We start from the raw sequence: 18,167 nt of genomic DNA, 5'->3' as shown, positions 1-18,167 counted from the left end.
CGGCTCTAGTCAATAATTATAGATATAAATGAAAATACTTTTAAGTCTGTTTATATTTAATTTAACTAAAATTTACTTATATTTAACACGTTATAAAAGTGTAATTTATAATATTATTAATTTATAATATTTTATTAATATACTATAAATTTTTTCTTATATTTATTTTATATATAGATTTAATATTATTATAATTTTTTATTTAATTTTATAATTTTTAAAAGGTGAGGGCAACATTGCTCCTTTGAAAATAATTTAGGACAAAATTGCACCTTAACTTATAAAAAGTGAATCTCACTAATTACAGTAACAGACGTTTTAGCGATAAGAACAACATTGTTCTTTCGAAAATAATTTAAGGACAAAATTATACCTTAACCCCTTAAAAAAAAAACGAATGCATAAACACGCATATTTCATATTATTTTTAGATATTTAAATCCTCTGAAATTAAAATTGATAATATTAGATAAAATTTTCAATTATTTTATTGTTTTTTTATAAAATATAAAATCTTCTAACCCTTTTCTTTAAAAATATATTAAAAAAATACTTCACCAAAATTCACTAAAATTTAAATCCCATTCTTAGAATACATTCCGGTAGTTTACATCATTTATTATTAGCAAGCATATTATGCTGGCATCATGATATGTTCTTGACACTAAGTTAAATTATGTTTTGACAAATAAAAAATTTATACTTGTCGTATAATATAACCCCCCCAACCTTTGGTTCCATAGTTATAATAATAAATGTAAAAGAAAAATTCTATGATTTTTTCTTACATTACATTGTAAAATCTAAAATAATAATGATGATGATACCGCTAAAAACATAACTTGTGTGGATTAATGATGTTACGGACATTTGATATAACGACACATGGATGTGAATATGGGTAGAGTTACCCCCTTTTCAAGCAATGAATGGGTCTTTGCAGGATCCAGTCGGTTCAAGACTTGAGAATATGCTTTAAATGTTTTCCAGTCGAAGACACTTTACTGGAAGCGGGTTTCTCCATTTAAATTGAAGATGACTCTTCCCATGTCGACCCTATAATTTTATGCTACAGGTAAAAATTTTGGTGACCTTGACCGAACTTTGCTGGTTTGATATGCTTCCACGGGAAAAAAAAAAAAAAAAAAAGTGGGGAAAATCTGCGGCTGGACAAACGCACCCAACCACTGGCAATTCCGGCTTCAAAAGCAGAGACGGGAGAAGCCGCAAAATACTTTTGAACCGGTCACCCTGTACATATCAGTGAAGAATATGCACCACGTCTAGTTGATACTAGCGAGTCAGCGACTCGGAATCAATAGCATCAGTAGATAAGCCGCTAGATTATTAGGGGATGCCACTTCTATTGCCTACTTCGAGAACTCAGAACGACGCCTATGCAGTTGAAGAGGAGGGTCTCTTAGAGAGCAGAGCTCCAAGTGAGGCGTGATCAGTTACAAGCGGGCTACAAGTGAAGTTTTGGCAAACAAGAGCTGAAACCTTGTCTGCTGCATAGTTATTCTTCGCCATGAGAGCAATGTTGTTGTTATGTGCTTCCCAAAATTCCATCTCTTTCTTGTTGTTGGGATCTATATGAATAACCTGCCATCGATGTAAACACAAGCTATTTATGATAGACACAGAAAAGAAGAAAAATGAGAATACCAACGTCACAAGCAGCTATAACACTTACGGTTCTGTTAGGGTCATATAATGCGTGAGCTGTGGCAAGCATGCTTTCAAATTCCTTTAAAGTCCTTTCACCAACCAGAACTACTTGCTTGCGGGAAGGTACACGCAACAGGTCCGCTGCATAACACATTAAAGGCACTGCCATAGCCATATCGTTCAATCTATTTTCGAATACTGCCTGCATGGGTCATGCAAGGAAATATTAGTCAATTCCAAATTTATCCTATGGTCTAGTAATAGACTTATAGACACTATCGTGACTTATCCCACTCCACCTATAATAAACATAAAAAGCAGAAGGGTAGGGGCACACCAGAAGATGTTCTGCGTTTTGGCTGTAATACTCAGCCTTATTTCCAGCAACCATGGAAGCCAATCTAATAAGATTGACTGCAGAAACCGAGTTTCCAGAGGGTTCAGCCCCATCATGATCTTCTTTAACACGGAGAAGAACTGAAGGATCTTCTCCTGGCGTGTTAAAATAAGCTCCTCCCTCCCTATCAAGAAACAAAGCATCCTGCAAGCAATTCATCTCATGAGTAACTTAATCTGTGTAGTGTGTTCTGGCAAAGCATACAACTTTTTTCAAGTCCAGACGTTAATTTTCACCTGGGTCTCCTGCAGTTTAATTGCCCACACAAGCCAGTCGATTACACCACCACATTCGTAGAGATCCAGCAATCCAGAAATCAGAAAAGCGTAATCATCCAAAAAACCAGGAGCTTTAGATGGACCGTTTCTGAAACTATGCTGCAGCCTGCTTGTCTCCTCATTGTAGAGTTGCTTCCTAATAAAGAAGGCTGCTTTTTCTGCAATTCCCAAGTACTCCTTTGGCTAGAAGTTGTGCAACAAAAAAGAGGAAATCAAATACTATTTATCAATGACTGTAAAGGCAAATGTCAAGCTGGCAGCAGCTCTAGCTCCAACATCCTCACCCGTTAGTCCCATGCACCTTTCAGTGAAAGGCAATTGTATTATAGACCATTAATCATGCAACAAGAATTGTGATCGATAGTATAAGGTTGTACGTCTATGACAACAATTTCCCCTCCACAGGTAACATCCATGAAAGGCCCAAAAAAAAAGGAAAGGAAAAAGGAGGGTCCTATTTTAACCCCTAAAGGCAGCAACATTTAAGGATCATTAGTCATCTTGTTGAAATCACATACCAAAACCTCAATCAAATTACAGAACTACATAAGAACGAGTAAAAACTTACTTCAGTGCCAACAACAGGAAAGTTGAATGTGGTCCCTTCAGCTTCAACGTTGAGAATCTTAGAGGCTCTAGCAAAAGATGAGATTACAAGCCCATTCCAGGATACAATAACCTAGAAGCATACGGTCTTTTGAGAATGCATAAGACTTGAAACCTAGCCTGGTATAACTAGATCCTATATGAGTGAGGCAAAATACCTTATCATCTAAATGTGGCCTTGGTCGTTTTGACCTCACTTCAAATAGCTGTTGCCTGCATTCTCCAAGAATCTCAGAATATTTCTCAATTGACATACCATATTTTGATGCCAATTCAGATAGATCCTTTCTCTCTATCAGGACATTCTTCCCCATGAATTCATTATGAGGATCACTCAGTCTAGAAAGGTCACAATTGCCAGAGGGCTTTATGTAATAATGCTCTTTGAAGAGATCTGCATGCTGTCCAAGTATGTCTTCAACCTAAAGAGAAACAGATAGAGAGAGAGAGAGAGAGAGAGAGAGAGAGATGACAAACCAACTATCAAGGGTCAACCACCACAAAAAATATATATATACACACACTATAATTTTTTAAAAATAATCATCTACCAAAAAAATTCATGATGTTGCAGAAATAATTGTAAATCTGCAAAAACAAATCAAAACAAGCCACTCAAAAAGCTGACCATATTTAGAAGCGAACTGATGCTAAAAAATCATAAACCAACATTATGTTTAATCAGATTTATTATGTAGGGAAAATACAGTCAATGACATATTTGAAAATGAACGAGAAGAAATTTCAACACAGCGTTAAATTAGGATGTTTCAAGTCATGCACAATAGACGAACCAAAGTGTAATTTAACACACAAAATGCATAATAAAACATCCAGCATGAATGGAAAAACCGATATATGCCCACGTCTAAGAAGTTATATTATCTTTTCATATTCCGAACAGAACAATAGGACAAAGGAGGCATACATCTGAAGCATCCATCAACTACTGAAGAGTGATTCAAACTTACAAGTTTCGGTAAGATTTCTTGATCAAAATAAAAATGCGCAGTTAGGTTATCCTGAGCAAACTGAATGTCAACATCTAAACAGTTGGAGATAGAGATTGCATGGCATTGAAATAACATTAAAGATGCATCACTTGATGTATAACAGAAAATGACAAAATGGTTGAGAAATAAATGAGAAAAAACCAATTCTAGGCACAAAATGTTTGGTAAAAGACCTCTTTGCTGGTCCATATATAAAAGGTTCCTTCCTTTTTCCTTGTAGCTCCTTCGGTTTCTGCACTGTCAGCATCTTCTGCTGAAAAGATTTCACCTTCTGGACCAATCATGTCTCTCCTCAAATAATCAAGGATATCCCGTGATATAAATGAATAGAAGGTATCTTTTGTAATAGAAAACGCATCTAAATAAGCATTAGCAAGCTGCCCTTGATCATATAGCATCTTCTCAAAATGTGGAACTGCAATCAATGTTACAGCTCAATGATTTAATCACCTTAACATTTCATAACAGAGAACACAATCGCAAATTGCAATAAATAAAGAAAAACTAAAAAAATAACATTTATATACGCCTCTTCAGAGTAACTGCGAACTACAGTTAAAAAAAAAATCAGACACACCATCAAAAATATTTAATCACTGGAATGATTGTAGCCAAGATAACTTACCATGCCAACACTCATCCACACTATATCTGTGAAAACCCCCTCCAATATGATCATGAACACCCCCTCTTGCCATGCATTGCAAGGTAAAGAAAACCATATTCCGATGTTCATTAGCTCCACCCAACTTCCCAGTATCCTCCAATTTTTTGGAATAGTAAAGCATCAGATTTATCTCAACTGGTCTGGGAAACTTTGGTGCAGATCCAAACCCACCAAACTTAGAGTCATAGCTTCCAGAGAGCTAACAAAGGAAATGATCGATTAAATAATTATCAGGGCCTTGCAACCCTTAATAGAAAGAATTCAATGAAAAGAAGCTCCGAATATATAGGAACAAGATAGATATAACCGTAAACAGAGATGCGATATGTTCTTTCAATGAGAAGATCTCACAACAATTATTACTGTCTGCCGCTTATATCATTATGAAGGAGAAGGCAAGATTTCTTTGTTACAATAATTTCTCCACCGCCTCACAATTCTCATGAATAGGAAAGCAAACAAGATTAACAGCAAGATCTTGTTATGAGGGAAAGACTTGACTTGGCAGAGTATATTCAAAAAATAAATGGATGAACAAATCCTTACTTGATCTGAGCATAAACGTAGAGCATTTTCCGAAACTCCATCGGCCAATTTATTAGAATCTGCACCAGCAGACAGAGCCTCAGAAAGCTGTTCAATTGCAAAGGCTCCACTCTTAACTAGTGTATCCCTCTGATTGTCCCAAGCTTCTTTCACCTTTCTGGAGAATGTAAGAAATTATTATACTCTATAAGTAAGATCAACGACACAGCAATAATTTTTAAAGCATTGAACCAGGAGTTTCTCATTCTACAGACATTATGAGAAACGGGCGGAGGGGCTGAGGTCCATGATTTAACTTGCTACGTGCATTGATTCTTACCTAAGTAGAGTCTTGAATCCGGGTCGTCCATACTTATCATCAGGTGGAAAGTAAGTTCCACCCATTAAAGGTTTCAAGTCAGGTGAAAGGAACACGCTCAGTGGCCAACCTCCTCCCCCATACAAAGCTTGCACATAGGTCATGTACACCTTAAAAGACAACAAGAAAATCTTTTAAGCCCATCCCATTATGTATGAAACATGTTGAACATTCTCTACACACCCCATTCGGAAGGCAGGGAAGCAAACCCCATCAATCAAACTTAAACAAAAAAAAAAAAGTTTAAGAATGAACAGGGAATTCCGCATGAATCAAAGAAATATTTTTATTGGGCTCCTTAACATGGAACAAATTTGAAGCTAATTCTCTAGCGGGATTTAATAGAAAAGTCAGTTTTTACATACCTTATCGACATCCGGTCGCTCCTCTCGGTCCACCTGTGGCATTGACAGGATAAAATTGTATGGAACAAAGAAGAATGCGTTGATTAGTGATCTTCACAAAATGGTCGAAGCGACCAGATCAGTTAGAAGACTGCTACAATTCGAAGCAGTACAGGCCCCCCCCCCCCCCCAAAAAAAAAAAAGGCAGGCAAAATTTGAACTTACCTTAATGCTAACAAACCAATCGTTCAACAACTTGGCAACCCCCTCGTCTTCAAATGACTCGACCTCCATAACATGACACCTTAACAACAATAATTCAGAGTCCCAAAATAATCAATCAGTCCACTATATTTTACCATTCCACCGTGCTCCAGAGATCAAAAGTTACACGCCAGTTGAAGTAATCATACCAGTGGCAAGTGCTGTACCCAACTTCGAAAAGAATCGCCATTAATACCATAATGCCAACCAGCAGTCAATCTTATCAGCGAAATTTTCAAAAATAAACAAGAGGACACAAAGCATTTGATAAAATAAAAGGGCGGGGGGGAGAAGAGGAAGATAATTACTTGATAAGAAAATAGGTACATCTCTCTTTCGCGCTTCAGTGAAAGCTTCTTCTCCCCATGGATACCAATCAACCTTCAATAAGAAGTCAGTGATTAATAAGTAATAAAAGCAAAAAAGCAATTAATTAAGTCAACCCGGCAAAGTTTCCGAAGACCCAACAAAAATAGCAGTATCATGCAAGGACAACAAAACAAGCACTACTTTTTTTCCCTTTCTTGCTGTCTCGGCACTTTACATAAAAAATTGTTGCATGCTTCATCTTCCCTCGCAGCCTTTCAGAGCAACGATCGAACAACTAGATTCCAGAAAAGCATTTGCTCACCGGGTTATGGGCGTGCTGCAGCAGATAGGGGCTGTGCTCGGAAGAAAGTCGATTGGTGTGCTTATAGGAACAAGACGTTGAATAGGTGGGTCTTTCAGCCATTGCCAAAACCTCGTGTGCGTGAATGCGTCGCGATATAACAGAGGAGGAAGGGCAGAGAAGTGAAGGGAAGTAAGCAGCAGGATAAGCGTACTTTCTAGGCGACGATAGTTTTGGTTGGGGAGGCAGAAGGCGATGGGAAGAGGAAGAGAGGAAGAGTTTGCGGAGCATAGAAATGTCGAGCAACAAGGAATGTGAAAGAGAAGGTTTAATTAGTAGGAGTGATGAAGATGTGGGAATTGCCATATGCTGGATAGTGGAGATCGGGAGGAGATGCCAGGTGTAGCTCTTGACCATTGTCCGGTTGGAATCGCTCCATGGTGGACAGCTGGACCATCTTCCCCGCCCTGGTTATCAACAGATCACGCTGGGGCGTTCAGTAATTAGAACGGAGTTTTCTTTTATAGATCTCGAGGTTTTTTTCGTAAGATTGCAACTTCGGAGTTAGTTGGCTCGATCAACATTTGGGTTAATGGTGTGATTTGATTAATGAAAATGTGAATCTAGACTTCAATTTAAATTTAATTTTTTATTTAAATACATAAAAATTAATCATTTCAAGTTATAATTTTTTATAGTTTTAATTTTTTTACAGTCATTTAAAATTTTAATAACTTCAAACATTTTGATTTCTTTTGTGTTTTTACTAATGATATTTCTATAATTTATATATTTTTATATCTTATTAATTAAAAAATAAAAATAAACTTATTATTTTTAATTTTTTTCATTTTGAATCTAAAGTTTTTTTATTTAAAATTTTTTAAACTATCTAAATAAAGAATTTTAAATGTGTCATCTTACAAACCTGCATGAGGAATTAATCATCTTTGACTAGGGGCATTCACTAAGCAGGGCCAAGATACCTATCCTATCGAGAATGAATTTTTATCTCATATCTCGTCCCATTCTGTTTGTCCATGTTAGGAATCAGGATAGCATTAGGACGAGATTAAGACATTCCGTCGTTTCAATAAAACAAACAATATAAGAGAATAGCTTAAATAATAATATTCATTAATTAAAATTTTAAAATTAAAACAACAGGTGTACAATTATTAAATTACATTAATTACAACTACAAATATATAATATGTCAAGTATACATAAGACATAATACATTGTGATAGTGATTACAAGTGATCTTTAGGCTATAAGAGCAACAACGGACAAGCCCAGCACAACATCAAATTATTATTCTTTTTCTTTAATTGAAATATATTAAGCCAATGACTCTTCTTAAAATAAAGCAAGAAATATGATATAAATAAAAATTATTAAATAGGCAAATAAAAAGAATAAATTATACTAATATAATTAATATATCGTAAAGAAATATATTAACATGAATTGTTTACCCTGTGTTATTAAAATTATTATTATAAAAAACTTCTAATTTTAAATAAGATGGCAAGTATTGAAATTATAATTAACACAAGTGTAAATTATATTAATTTATTTAATTTATATTTTTAAAATAAAAAATAATATATATATATATAATATTCGAAATGGGACTGGATGTCTCAAGAGCAATCCTGTATTCTATCCTGTAAAGTCCCATTCTAATTATTTTTAGGTCTAGATGAAATCGGGCCAGTTGGAACGGGTGCAATTTAAACACTCTTACCTTTGACACTAGATTGGCCTACCTTCTAAAAGAATATATATATAAAAAAAAGTAGCTCTTACTAAAACAACTCGAACACAAAAATTACACTTAATCATGTCTCACCAGAGTAGTAAAAGATTTATCTACTATGATAGAAAAAGAACAACCTAACTATCACGATAGAAAAAGAACTATCCTTAGTTTTATCATGATATTTAGAGCAAGCACTCAAGAATGTCATAGTAGGAAAAGCTAAAAGTTCTCTTTTCCCAAGCATATACATTTATCAAACATATGGACCCATGCAAATTTCTCAACACACGATCTAGCACACCTTTATCTCACAAAATAACAATAATGAGTAAGTAAATAAAAATAAAATAATGTAATTTATAGCCTCTGATTAAATCTCTTCAACTCAAGGTCTAAAGACTAAGAGAATATACATTTTAAAGTAAAATGAAAGCAAAAGTATTAAACAAACGACTATGCAAATGTAACTATTTTCATAATGTGACAACAGGATTAGTTTTTGAGTCACACTTTTAAAGAATTGACAGTCCTTACCTATTTTCTTATCAGAGCTTTGCTAACTATTGTTGCAATGTTTAAAATAAGAGTGAGATAATGTTTCAATAACCTCTTTAAATGTTACAATGTATTCTAGGTTGGTAAATAAATCAATCTAGTGAGATTTCACAATCAACTTTCAAGCAAGTATGAATTTAGGAATTTGGCATGCTTGAAATGAAATATACACATCTTTATAATTGAATAAAAATTTGAAAGTGTGCTAGAAAATTTAAACCACACAACTCAAAAAATATCATAACATACTCAGCATTTAGATAACAAATCATAATTATATTGATTTACATATCAAACCAAATAATATCTCAAAAATTCTTTTATCACTTGTTATATTTTTATCTTATCCTTCTCTTATATAAATATGTATATATAATATAATATAATATATATATATATATATATATATTGTAGATACTTTAAATTCCATATTATAATTTATCAAAGTTCTTTTACAATCAAAAGTTAAATCTTAAATATATTTCATTTTATTATAATTTAGATAATATTCAAATAAGTATAATATCTTAAATAAAATAGTTAAGATCTTATTTATTTAATCTCACTTAAACTCTATAAATTTCCCCTGCCTTAAAAATATTTTTTAAAATTAAATCCTTAATATTTTTCTCATTTTGAGTAAATTCTTCTTATTCAAATAATTAAATGATAACATCAAATTATCATGGGATAATTTCTTCTTAATATTAATTAAGTCTTAAAATTTAAGATATTATGATTTTTTTTAAGTTCAAACTATCTAAAATTATTTTAAACGCAATCTTATTCTATCTCTGAATTTAAAAATAATTCTAAAAAACTTTTCAAAGAAAGAGGATGTTACAATTACAAATTAGTGAAAAGTTTTTTTTTTTTTGTGAGAATAACAATGCAAAGCACTTGTGCTCATTCTATTCTATCAAATTTTCAAGTAAATCTCAAAATAAAGTTAGTAATTCAAGTAGAACAGACTTATTTTGATCAACTTAAATAAGTCTAAATTTATAAAACAATTCAAATAAATAAGCTCAACACTAACCTCTTCAAGCTTATTTGAGACTGTTTGAATTCTCAATTTGTCAATCTTTTTAAAATTTTCATTTTTTAAGTAAATTATGATTTAATTTTAATTTTATAAAAAATATAAATATATTTTTGAGATATTTAGAAAATGTAAAAGTAAACTCAAAAAAAAATGCAGGTCTTGAATTTAAAAATTAATATTAAAATATATTTTAATTATCATTTTACAATATTGTATAGATTAAAATAATAAAAATATAACGATGTGAATATTTTTAATTTTTTTTAAAAAATATCTATAACAATGTACTTAAATTTATCATATCCTAATATAAAATAACCTAAAACTTTAAAAATTAATCAATATTTAATGCATTTCATATATTTTTAAAAATGCAATTTTTTAATTCAGATATTCAAGTCCAAACACATTAAAAAAATATTATTTTGTTAAATCCAGTCTTAAATTTTTTCTGAAATTACCGACTTAACCTCAAAAATCCCACTAGACTTTCAATTTTTTTTTTTTTCCTTCGGTGAAACAAAGATGTGTCAAACTCAGAATTGGGGACTAAGCCCAACATGTCTTTGACTCTTGATTTACCCAGACTCTAATTCTCAGGTGAGATACCTTTGATCATGGTGAAAAGAAACATGATCACCTAAGCATGCAATTTCAAGTTCAAATTCATATAAATGCAAAAAATATTTTTCAAAAAGTTACTTTCATTTAAGCCTGACAATGCTCAAATTTAGTCCAATCATATAGTCATATAAAAAACAAAACAAAACAAAACAATCTCTACTGCATATCCATTGTTGAAGCTCAAGGATAAATAATTTAGCAGCCATCATCGAAGGTTGTTGCACGTTCCTTCCACCCAGAACAAATCTCAGTGGTCATAGCTTTAAACTTGGAGGTTATTTTCCATGACTTCCATTAGTTTGGCTGACGCATTGCAGTAACAGCTACCGCCAATTAAGTTGACATGCTACTTTGAGCAATTTCAATAATGCGCTTATGTCAGAGGAAAATATCACAATACCGGCAGCCGAGAAGTTTGTGAGGAACAAGCTCTTTCAAGATTGCAAGTGGAACGCACGAAGCAGAGCGCCCAAAGTTCACCAGTTAATAGCGTCACTTTACATAACGATACAGATACCAATTTATCAACATGAATGAGGGGTCTTGTATTCTATATTGTTACAAGTAAAATGCGCATCTTATTTACACATGAACGATCAACTGAAGATGTTACAAACTTAAGATGGTGAGAGTCATTCAAGAGGACAACTATAGAGCAAATCTACCACCTATGACAAGTCTTTTGTCAGAACTTTCCTGCCTACCTGGTTTAAGAAGGTTTCCCTTCCAAATGGACATATCAGATCAGCCAGCTGTAGCACCTACTGATTCAGCAAGTTCTTCCAGGAGTTCCTTTTGCTCCATTGCAGAGCAAGACTGCAGGAAGAAAGGTTCATTTGTGTAATCGCAAAGCATTCTCATTAGACACACACGGGGGAACAACAAAACTACTTTTTTTTTTTAAAAAAAATCCATAATATACATGCAAGATAATATACCTGAACAGCACTTTCTATATCACCACCAAGAAAAGAGGTGAGCTCAAAGTTGACCTTCAATCTGTGGTCAGTTACCCTATTGTCCTAGATTACCAAAAAAAAAAAAAAGCCTTATAATTTGTCAGTGGACAATCATAAACTTTTCAAGAAACGAAACTTCGTATAACCATTGGCTGCTTTTCGTCAAACTGCTGTTCTGTGACAGACCACTTTACTCTAGATCACTGAATCTCAATAACTTGATTGGATAAATGTGTTTACGTAAAAGAGTAAGGTGCAATTTTCCACAAAAGTTGCATATTTTCCCTTACAACAATAATAATAACAAGCTTTATCTCACTAGATAAGGTTTGCTACATGAATTATATTATGCCATTATGCTCTATCATATTTCACCTTACAAATTATTAAAAAAAAAAAAATAGAAAACTGAACATAATCATGATACGATCTTCCACTTCTGGATGATGCAGTAAAATGTATGAATAGAGAATGGAGACAGCAACAAAGAGCACCTTATAATTATAAGTCCGAATTTTTTCAGCACGGGCACCCGTACCAACCTGTAAATTGAAATATAGAAAAGAACAATATATTACAATAATGTAAATTGCAATGCTTTAAAAAATGAAAGCTATGTTTTTCCCTTTTTTTTTGGGGGGGGGGTTAAGATCAGGGATGGAACTCTCTAAGGGTTGGATTTCAGGGGCAGCTGCCCCTGTAATGACGTCAGTTAACGCATAATTCATTCATAAAAATTCAATATTTTTGCTAAAGAATATGTACCAAACCCCCCCAAAAAACAAAAAATACACCATAAAATATAATATAAAAGTGTTTGCTCCCTTCTTCCTGAAAATTTTTATTAGTTGCTGCTAGTATTTTGAAGTCTTTAACAAACTTTTATCAAAATCATACTTATGTTTTATATTGATCAAAATAGTAAACTAAACACCCATAGCAACTAAAAACACACCTGGGATTTCCTTTCATTTCTTATCGACACTTGCTGCTCCCTAACCTTCATCTCGTATCTGCAACCAAGACCATTATGAAAATTTTCAATGCAACAACTTAAACCAAAGGGTTAAAGAGATTACTCAAGAAATTATGTGAGCGTTCTTAGATCATTCGATTGATTTTTGTCATCATGATCTAAGTATCGTTTAGTTCCTATGTATAATAATAACAACACGATCTCCAGTAAGTTTAAGAATATTTGTCTAGTGAACATTTATATGTGTTAGAGGATGAAAAGTCGACAGAATAGTAGGAACAAGTAGAATCACTTAATAAAGCCAAAGCCTGTGAAGTTGAAAGGAGTAATTGGCAAATTTTGTGCTTACAGTTTCGCTCGGAGCAACTGAAAAGCTCGATTCTTGTTCTGAAGTTGAGTTCTTTCTTCAGTACAAAAGATTCGGATTCCTGTTGGTTTATGGAAAAGATCTACAGCTGTCTCTACCTTATTAACATTTTGTCCTGCAAGGTATCTTTGATTAGTAAATGATAGTGGAGTTGACTCTAATTTATTAAAAATGGAAAATTCAATTTCATGATAGAAATAGTGCCGTATTCATAAATCTGTACCCCCAGCACCCCCGGAACGTGCAGTTGTAAGTTCAACATCTTTTGGGTCAATTACCACTTCTACTTCATCAGCCTAGATAAAAATTTAACATCAGCATAATGGATGTAAAGATATCGATGTTCATAAAAGAATAAACAGAGCAAAGCAATATCATCATTGTATCTTGAAGGAAAACACATACCTAGCGTACCAGCTGATTGTTATAACTAATAAATAAAACTCCTCACAGAACATTTAACTGTATAAGCCCTCAAATAAAGGATGGAGGTAGTTCGCTTTAAAAAAGAAAAAGCAAAGGAAAGTGAAAATAAGTTGATATATAACATAAATCTCCAGGTCATAAAATGAAATCCTTCTAGAAGACTAGACTACTTAATTGAGAAACCAACTTCATATCTACTTTGCTAAAGAACTAGATTTATGGTACTCACTGATTGATAGGAGGCCTCTAATCAAATATACAAGGAGTAACACCCATGGAAGAGTGAAAGAAATGGATCATGATCAATTTGGTGCTCTGGAGCTGTCACAGCAGAAGTGGATAAGGGAGGTAGAGATCATGTAGAGGAGGAGGAAGCCATGGTTACATAAGCCACTAACTCTGCTGTGGATGTTTTAAGGATGTTTCGCATGTTTATTATTTAATTGTTGTTATTTACTAGCTCAATAAATAGCTACTGTAAGGATGTTTTCAGTAGCAAGAAGGTATTTTCTATTTCCTGTACTAAGGGAGATTCTCCTGAATATTAGAGCTTCGAGAGCGAGATTCTTGCTCAAATTCTTCTAATAGATTTCCTTTTAATAAAACTATCAGTTATAAATCCCACCTCTGTCACAGATGATTATGATAGGTCCCTATACAAAAGCTGATGAATCTTGGAATCAAATATTAAGTATTACCAGACTGCAGAGACTTAAAATAATTCTTCCAGAGTGATGTGTAACTCCCTTTGTCCATAACAGCCAATGACCACTAACTTCTTTATTAATTACAAATTATACATCACGGAGTTAGATGCTAAAGAGCCGTGCAAAGTGTAAGCTCTACCTCTGGCATGATAGCTACTGTTGCAGTAGATGTATGTACACGGCCCTGTGCTTCTGTTTGAGGAACACGTTGAACTCGGTGGACACCTGACTCGTATTTTAATTTACTGTAGACACGTTTACCTTTGACTTCCATTACATATGTTTTGAATCCTCCCTTTTCAGCCTGAATGATGAAGGAAATTACGCAAATTACAAAAGCTATTTGATGTCAATTTTTATGGAGTCTGAGGGAGGAATACCTCAGAGGTTGAGACAAGAGAATACTTCCATGAGTTCTGCTCACAATATTTTTGATACATTCGGACCTAATCAGACACCAACAACCATAGCGTTCTTAGATATGAACTTCACAATAATTGCCCATTCACTAAAAAGTGTAATCTTTAGGCATCCAAAAGAAGCCTGGATGAAAAGGTAGGAAAAAGTTTGAAGCCAACTAAGCAATTCAGAATTCATCCAGTCGACTAGGAAAATATGTGTGTCTTAACTATCCACCTTTGTTCATTTTCCACAACGTACTCAACAGTGAAATAGTAGGTCCCTTTTAGTACCCAGGGATTAGAAAGGACAATTACAATGTGTACCTACAAGATCACCAGCCCATATTCCAGCCTCATCACCACCAGTTCCTGCTCGTACTGGAAAAGTGAATGGTACTTATCCTTAGCGTTGGAAAACTTGAATGAAATATGAGCACAAACAACAAAATGACATGGAGCAAAATCTGAGTCACAAGAATACTAAGTAACATCTATAAACTATTAGAAGACAGGCAACATAACATTACTGATATATTAAAGGAGTGAAAAAATATTAGCAGAATGTTAAATGACCCCATATAGAGATAATAGAAGAATGTTAAGTAAAGCAGAGTTAACCAGAGAGTTTGGAATTCTGCTTCAGGGAGATGTAAAATATAAAAATGTCATAAAGACCACAATTCATATCATCCACAGATAAAAGATAAACCAGTTCAGGCTGGTCAGATTAGAAAATCTAAACGCAGCAACAACAATCAATTTCAAACCATTCAGTTCAGTTCTCCACATGGGCCAGCTCTACATAAGCTCTATTAATTCCTCTCTTTTGTCAACTATATATTCCGTTGTTTGAACAAAAGTTCCCATCATGATACATTCCATCAGGCCTGCAAGCGAAACACTAGTTCCAACAAAGCAATTTAAATAAAGAGATAGTTCACCTTCAAGCATTATGTTTCTTGCATCCAAAGGATCACTGGGAAGCAGTAGCATCTACAATAGTGTAATACTGTATTCATCAGATCATATTAGAGAGAAATGTGAACATGAAAGAAGAAAGACTCCTCAGATAGATAACAATAAGAGAATAAATAAGATGAAAATGACAAGAGGGCACTAATATTTTGGCTACACTGCTTGGTTTTGGAATTAGCACTTATTATCTGAGGAATGTTTAATTGATAATAACTACCTAGATGATTCAATCATTGGTATCAAACAAGGATAAGAAGCGATAGTAGACAATATTTCAAGTGAAAACAATATATTTGATCGATACAATAAATACTAAAGCAAGAAAAATAGAGAAGACCATGAATGAGCTAAAATTGCCGTTTATTTGGTAGGGAGACACAAATTAAAAACACGGGCGATGACGGAATATGACATACAACTGAAATTTTTGATGCAAAGTACAAACCTTAAGCTTCTCCTCAAGCTCTGCTAATTGCCTGGACAGACTCTCAATTTCATAACCTATCATTTCTGCCATATCCTCATCATTGCCATCATCCTTAGCTAAAGCTGACATGGTGATTAAGAAGAGTCAGACTGAATGATTTTCAAACAAAAATTCATTATCTGAGGAATCAGTGAAAGATTAAAAACTGAGAGCGAACCTTTGGTCTCTTCTAGCAGCTTCTCACATTCCTTAAATCTCTTGTAAGTTGCAACGACCTAGTACATTTAAAATGATACCAGTATGATATCACCAGAAAGGCTTATTTAGACATAGGAATAAAAAGGAGTAAATAAGTTACAGTACCTCATCAAGTTCAGATATCGATTGTGCTAATTTTTGGTATTCACTTGGATTGGATACAATGTCCGGATCGGCAAGCTTGACCTACGAGTATTGTTAGCTTACTGATTGTTCATGTAATCATGGGTTTCAAATGCCCGATAGAGGAATACACACAAGATACGGAAGGAATTGTAATGATGAATCCATAAACTCCCTCGGACAATGTAATGCAGGAGTGGAATAGAGGACATGGCGGAATAACGTAGTTACTCTTGACAAGGTACTAAGTAGACATAAATTTTGATGCGCGCAAATAACGAATATATGGATGGGTTGATGGCCTAAGGCCGAAAATAGTTACAACTAGAACTTTTAATAGATAATAGTTAACAATTAATAGGACCACACGGGGAAAAAAAAGGCGCATACCGATAATTCTTTCCACGTCTTCTCAGCGGATTCCAGCTTTGTTATCAAATAAGGTTCCTACAATTAACAACGAATAAGCAAATAAAACGCTGATTCTCTTGATCCTTTGAGGAAAAGAACCGCAAAATTAGAGAGACGGCAACTTTTGTCCCCCACGCGTTTTTTTTTTTTTTCCTCTCTCTCGCTCTCTCTCTCTCTCTCTTTCCTTGGGCATTAGATGAGTACCGCCATGCACACGATTCTTGGAGCTCTGTGCCTAGTACTGGGTAGAACGGTGACGCATCTTTTAATGCATCTTTGAAGGGGACAATGTCTTCCGAAGCCTAAGTGGCGACGACTGGAAAATATTCGAGCAGGAAAGCTCGCCATTAAGCTACTCATGCTCGGAACTCGGGCAGACGTAGCGCGCCAAGAAAGCAATGCGATGAGATAAAGTGGGAGCGGAAGGTATTTGGACGCGATAAATGTTGCGTCTGACGATTAGGGTGCGTCAATCTAGTTAACTCGTGGTACCTTTATCCAGAGTTTGGATCCCGCTCAGGTTTGATGATGTCTTCACTGAGCATGTCTCCCTCGGCGAGGGAGGTTATTAGTTTTTAGCACGAGTAATTGGACACGCGTTAAGCACTAATTCGATAATCTTTGGGTCTGTATCTGTATTTATAGTTGAGAAAAGTACCTTAAATTCTAGCTTAAGTAACACTAAAAACTCAAATCTATTTACGATACAAATTATTATTTAAATTTTTAAAAATAATATAATTTGACATATATTATTATTAAAAATTAATTTTTATCATAATCGACTAGAAAATAACAAAACATACCAAATTGCTTAGTCATTTTTTATTATTTTTTGAATCATTGTAATTTTTTGGTTATTTATTATTATTTTTTATAATTTTTAAGATTATTTTCTATCATTTTTTATCAACTATTTGAGTTAATTTTTATTAACAATAAATATTAAATTATATTATTTTTAAAAATTTAAAAAATAATTTACATAATGATAATAATACTATTGAACCTAAATTTAAAAAAAAAATACTCAAACCCTCGTATTTATTGGAACTATGGCATCAACCTCCTCTAGTGATAGTGTTTAAAAGCAAAATAAAATAGTAATGGCTAGCCTAAATTGGATAACTAGCTGTAAATTGTATGACACTCCTAAAATAAATTTAATCAAACACTTATTAAAAAATGATAGTTGTGTCTTTAAAATTATTAAAAATATTTAACTTTCAAATTTTGATCTTCTTTATAATTAATAATCATAATAAATTATTGTCTATAAATTCAAGTACTAGTAAATAAATAAATAAATAAGAAGTAATATTAAAAATATTAATTATTGTAAATTCCTCTTATATCAAAAATCAAGGAAGTTATTTTAAAATTTAAATTGATGAATT

At 33.5% G+C, this 18,167-nt stretch overlaps 2 protein-coding genes across 3 annotated transcripts; both read right to left on the bottom strand.

Annotated features, from left to right (window-relative positions):
* Positions 1–892: 892 nt before the first annotated feature.
* LOC129306438 (uncharacterized) lies at positions 893–7,234 on the bottom strand. 2 transcript variants are annotated; one of them, XM_054947051.1, is made up of 15 exons: positions 6,773–7,234; positions 6,450–6,522; positions 6,291–6,312; positions 6,103–6,181; positions 5,899–5,931; positions 5,495–5,643; positions 5,176–5,332; positions 4,588–4,828; positions 4,136–4,377; positions 3,108–3,371; positions 2,912–3,022; positions 2,302–2,526; positions 2,006–2,209; positions 1,694–1,870; positions 893–1,602 (listed from the first exon to the last, which is right to left on the bottom strand). In XM_054947051.1, the coding sequence occupies exons 1-15, from the start codon at positions 7,166–7,168 to the stop codon at positions 1,396–1,398; spliced, it is 2,580 nt and encodes an 859-aa protein (XP_054803026.1). In that variant the 5' UTR covers positions 7,169–7,234; the 3' UTR covers positions 893–1,395. The 2 variants fall into 2 exon arrangements, with proteins under 2 accessions (XP_054803026.1, XP_054803027.1); XM_054947052.1 differs by lacking the exon at positions 6,773–7,234 and having other exon boundaries at positions 6,291–6,360; positions 6,450–6,473.
* A 3,920-nt stretch (positions 7,235–11,154) lies between these two features.
* On the bottom strand, positions 11,155–17,301 carry LOC129306289 (peptide chain release factor APG3, chloroplastic). The gene is made up of 15 exons (XM_054946791.1): positions 16,975–17,301; positions 16,750–16,806; positions 16,342–16,422; positions 16,196–16,253; positions 15,997–16,100; positions 15,518–15,569; positions 14,905–14,954; positions 14,556–14,621; positions 14,315–14,479; positions 13,266–13,338; positions 13,025–13,157; positions 12,655–12,712; positions 12,194–12,241; positions 11,679–11,762; positions 11,155–11,556 (listed from the first exon to the last, which is right to left on the bottom strand). The coding sequence occupies exons 1-15, from the start codon at positions 17,128–17,130 to the stop codon at positions 11,485–11,487; spliced, it is 1,257 nt and encodes a 418-aa protein (XP_054802766.1). The 5' UTR covers positions 17,131–17,301; the 3' UTR covers positions 11,155–11,484.
* Between the last annotated feature and the right edge of the window lie 866 nt (positions 17,302–18,167).

The sequence above is a fragment of the Prosopis cineraria genome, unplaced genomic scaffold (genome assembly GCF_029017545.1).
Source record: "Prosopis cineraria cultivar Desert tree isolate PC_DT_omini unplaced genomic scaffold, ASM2901754v1 PC3, whole genome shotgun sequence".
Classification (NCBI taxonomy): domain Eukaryota; kingdom Viridiplantae; phylum Streptophyta; class Magnoliopsida; order Fabales; family Fabaceae; genus Prosopis; species Prosopis cineraria.
Note: the sequence above shows the minus strand (reverse complement) of the source record. Positions and strands in the feature narration are given on the sequence as shown.

What these genes read in the sequence shown, in the direction of transcription:
- LOC129306438 (XM_054947051.1), bottom strand. Translation starts at nt 7,168, where the DNA reads ATGGTCAAGAGCTACACCTGGCATCTCCTCCCGATCTCCACTATCCAG. An exon ending in TGCAGCACGCCCATAACCCG is followed by an intron (nt 6,523 to 6,772) that starts GTGAGCAAATGC and finishes TTCTTATTGAAG; the next exon opens with GTTGATTGGTATCCATGGGG. An exon ending in TGTACCTATTTTCTTATCAA is followed by an intron (nt 6,313 to 6,449) that starts GTAATTATCTTC and finishes TTCTTTTCGAAG; the next exon opens with TTGGGTACAGCACTTGCCAC.
- LOC129306289 (XM_054946791.1), bottom strand. Translation starts at nt 17,130, where the DNA reads ATGAGTAGCTTAATGGCGAGCTTTCCTGCTCGAATATTTTCCAGTCGT. An exon ending in GCTGCTAGAAGAGACCAAAG is followed by an intron (nt 16,101 to 16,195) that starts GTTCGCTCTCAG and finishes TCACCATGTCAG; the next exon opens with CTTTAGCTAAGGATGATGGC. An exon ending in CAGTAGCTATCATGCCAGAG is followed by an intron (nt 13,339 to 14,314) that starts GTAGAGCTTACA and finishes ATTTTTATCTAG; the next exon opens with GCTGATGAAGTAGAAGTGGT.